General features: G+C 55.1%; 1 protein-coding gene across 1 annotated transcript; it reads right to left on the bottom strand.

Moving 5' to 3' along the window:
- Positions 1-341: 341 nt before the first annotated feature.
- ColSpa_12842 (DENN domain-containing protein) lies at positions 342-3,060 on the bottom strand (the record flags this gene model as incomplete). The annotated part of the gene is made up of 3 exons (XM_049279054.1): positions 342-778; positions 832-1,604; positions 1,658-3,060. The coding sequence occupies 3 exons, from the start codon at positions 3,058-3,060 to the stop codon at positions 342-344; spliced, it is 2,613 nt and encodes an 870-aa protein (XP_049135011.1).
- Between the last annotated feature and the right edge of the window lie 211 nt (positions 3,061-3,271).

Genomic DNA, 3,271 nt, shown 5'->3' on the forward strand with positions numbered 1-3,271 from the left:
AAGGATTCCCCACGCTCACTGATGCGCTTCTTCTCTGCTTGCCTGCTAGTGTGCATTTCCTGCTTGACAACAATGCAACTATCCGGAAATGGCTACAAAAATCCAATCCCTGCTCGCAACTGAAAACTAAAGACTGGCGGAAAAGACGGCTTCTAATGAGGACCTCCTGGCCTCTTTTTATCCCCAGACTCCTCCCTTATGCCGATGTTTTTGTACAGTTCTGCCTCCCGCCATTAATTAAACATACAGTTTCCCTATCGTACAGTGCAGGGAGGCAGAACATGAAATGGTCGTCGAATCATGGCTCGGTGTTGTGCCGGCATTTGTCATCGTCGATTCATCTAGTTGGGCGGACTGCCAACCATGCTGGGAACTTGCTTCCGGATGAGACCGCGTGTCCGTTGCTCTGCCCGGGGGACACCCTGGATCGCTCGGGGCTCTCTCATGAGACTGGGGTCCAGCTTGGTGGGAATCCGAGTGACGACGGTGCGGTACTCGCCGGGGAATTTAGCGCTGGGAACTGGCACCGAAGCCGTCCGCCACATGTGGTCGGAAGTGTCGCCCAGATAAGTGGGTATCTTGAGCTTGGAAGGCGCAGCAAAGCCGGACACGTTGCTCGATGCGCCGTGCGACATGCGGAGGGTCGAAAGACGTGAGAATCCCGTCGAGAGTCCGGGCCGACCACGAGCCTTCTTGGCCATGATGATCTCATCGAAGAGACGGATCGAAGAATGCGTTGCCGAGTGAGTCTCCCGTTCGTGGATGAATTCGTTGAAAGCTGGCAACAATTAGCATGACATGAACGCGCAAAGGCCGCTAAAAGAATCTTACCTTGAGTATCTCTCAACATTGTAGCATACTCCTGTTGATCATATGGAAGACTCTTAATGAAACCGTTCATATCGAAGGAGTAGAGCTGGCCATTGCTCTTTTGCTCCCGGGTAGGACGACCGAGGTGCTTCCTGTAAGTGTACAGCAAACTGGCGAGACATCGGACGAAGGCAGCTCGTACACGATCCGCATGGAATGCTTCCTTGCATACTACCGAGACTTGCCCGAGGCAGCGGTTATGAGCATGCGCATCGCAGTGAGAGCACTCGTAAATGCCATCTCCCTCAGACTTTTCGTCGCAGACCGAGCATGTAGACGACATGTCGTGGGGAATCCAGTTGAAGCAGTGACCCTCAACCCAAACCATGGTATCGGTATTCCGCACGGGCTGTACCAGCATGTTAGGCATGATGGTAGAGGCTGCTAACGTGGACTGCGCATAGGTCGACGGGGCATAACCCGGCGTGTAGCCTCCATACGAAGACTGCGAATCGACCGAGATGGCGGATACCGACATGCTAGGGTTGTGGCCGCTCAGGAAAGGCAAGCTGGGCCGATGCAACGGCGGATGCTTGTCCATCCCAAAGGACGAGCTGCGTCGAGATTTTTCGTCAAAGTGACCCGACTTCTTCTCCCTCAGAGTCTGGGCGAAGCCGGAGTCGCTTCGTGACACTGGCGTGGTTGGCATTGGCGGAAAGTTCATGGACACCGGTGAAACAGAAGACTGCGGGCTAGTTTTACCGGACTTGCTAGTGCCGGGTCGGTCCGACTTGCTATAGTCGCCTACCTTTGAATGCAAGAAAGCATTAAAGATTGGAGGTCGCACCGAGTTGGGGGTTCCGGCTCTCCAAACGACGAAGAGTTCTGTGTGACCCATTTGCCGAGGGTGCTAGCGGCAGTATTGGAGTTGAATAATGTGTCGTTCTCGACCGAGAAGGCATCGTACGGGTACGACTCCATCGCGTACGGCGGAGGGCCGGTAGCCACTCCATACCGGATATGGTGCGGGGCAGCCACGTGCAGCAGAGAGATGAGCTTGCGGCGGTGCTGTCGTGGCAGACGGACAGGCTGCGCAGTAGCATCGATCGTATCCATGTCCAGGTCGACCAACACATAATCGTCGTCCGGAAGCTCGATCTTTTCATATCGTCGCTCGATACCAACGATGTATGGGCAGGGTGCCTCCAAGGCAGAGATGAGACGCGCGGGAAGCACGGGTATGAAGATGCTCGCCCACTTAAGAGGATACAACAAGTTGACCAGTGCGTGACATGCCAGATGGAGCATGCCAGTATGGGAGGACATGAAAATGATGCGAGACTCCGACATGGCATACTCGAACAAGGCAACGATGTTTTCCGTGGACAAACACCTGAACAGGGCGTAGATGTCAATGGTCCTTGCCCCAGGGATCTCGTTGATGGCCTCCTTCCGGCAGTAGAGTCGCAACTCCCGCACGCCCAGCTCAACCTGCGTTTTGGAGCCCAGTGGACTGAACGCCTCGGTACAGAGGTTGACAACATATCGTTCAAGGGGTTGCCAGCGGCCAACCTTAGGGGAGCTAGGTGGCACCCGAAGCACAGCGCCGTCGGTCATTGGCACGATAACAGCTCGCAGCCACTCTTTCCAGAACGACATTCTGGTGTTGTCTCTTCCCAAGATACCGTAGGCTCTAGGAGCCCACAGACCACTCTCTCCAGCAGTCAAGCCGTCGATCTTGGAAGCGGCACCGTGTCGTAGTGGTCTCAACATTTCCGTCATGAGACTGATCTTCTCCTCTACGGTACTGATCTGGTCATCCAGAATGTCGCGAGCGGAGGATCCAGAAGGAATTGTCGGAAGCTTTGCGAGAAGCTGAGAGAGGTGGGCACGCTCAGCTGCAAGTCGCACACCGAGACTGGCCGCCAGCTCCCGCTCTTCGTTTGACATGTGACTCTGCCGCCACTGCTCGCATCTCTTTTCCACTTCATCTGCAACCTCAGAGGTCAGGGCAGTCCAGATTATGATGGTGATACCATAGATCTTGGAGTTGTCGTCCGAGGTCATAGTGAAGCCGTGCCAGGTGGAACGGGGTCGCTCGTCTGAAGACACGATATGGATGTCGTTGGGGAAAGCAAACATGGGAACGTAGTCTGGGAACTTGCCACGACGGCTGATCTCGTCTGTCGCATCCTTGGCAGGGTATCTGTCCAACAACACAGGCTCGAAACGTCTCTTGAGAGGGTGCATGTCTGGGTCGGTATTCAGGGGCTCTGGGGGAGGGATGACGGAGTTGTAGTTGCTCAAGCGCTTAGAAGTCCTAATTGAAGCTGGAGCTAGGGAGTTAGTCGACCGGAAAGGGCTTGAAGACTGCGTTACAGAAGAGGGTGATGGACCTTGGCGGGGGATCGTACCGGCTCCTGGTGTGCTTGCTCGAGGAGTGGTGGGCTGTTTGCGCATG

The sequence above is a fragment of the Colletotrichum spaethianum genome (assembly GCF_022836535.1).
Source record: "Colletotrichum spaethianum MAFF 239500 DNA, contig84, whole genome shotgun sequence".
Lineage (NCBI taxonomy): Eukaryota > Fungi > Ascomycota > Sordariomycetes > Glomerellales > Glomerellaceae > Colletotrichum > Colletotrichum spaethianum.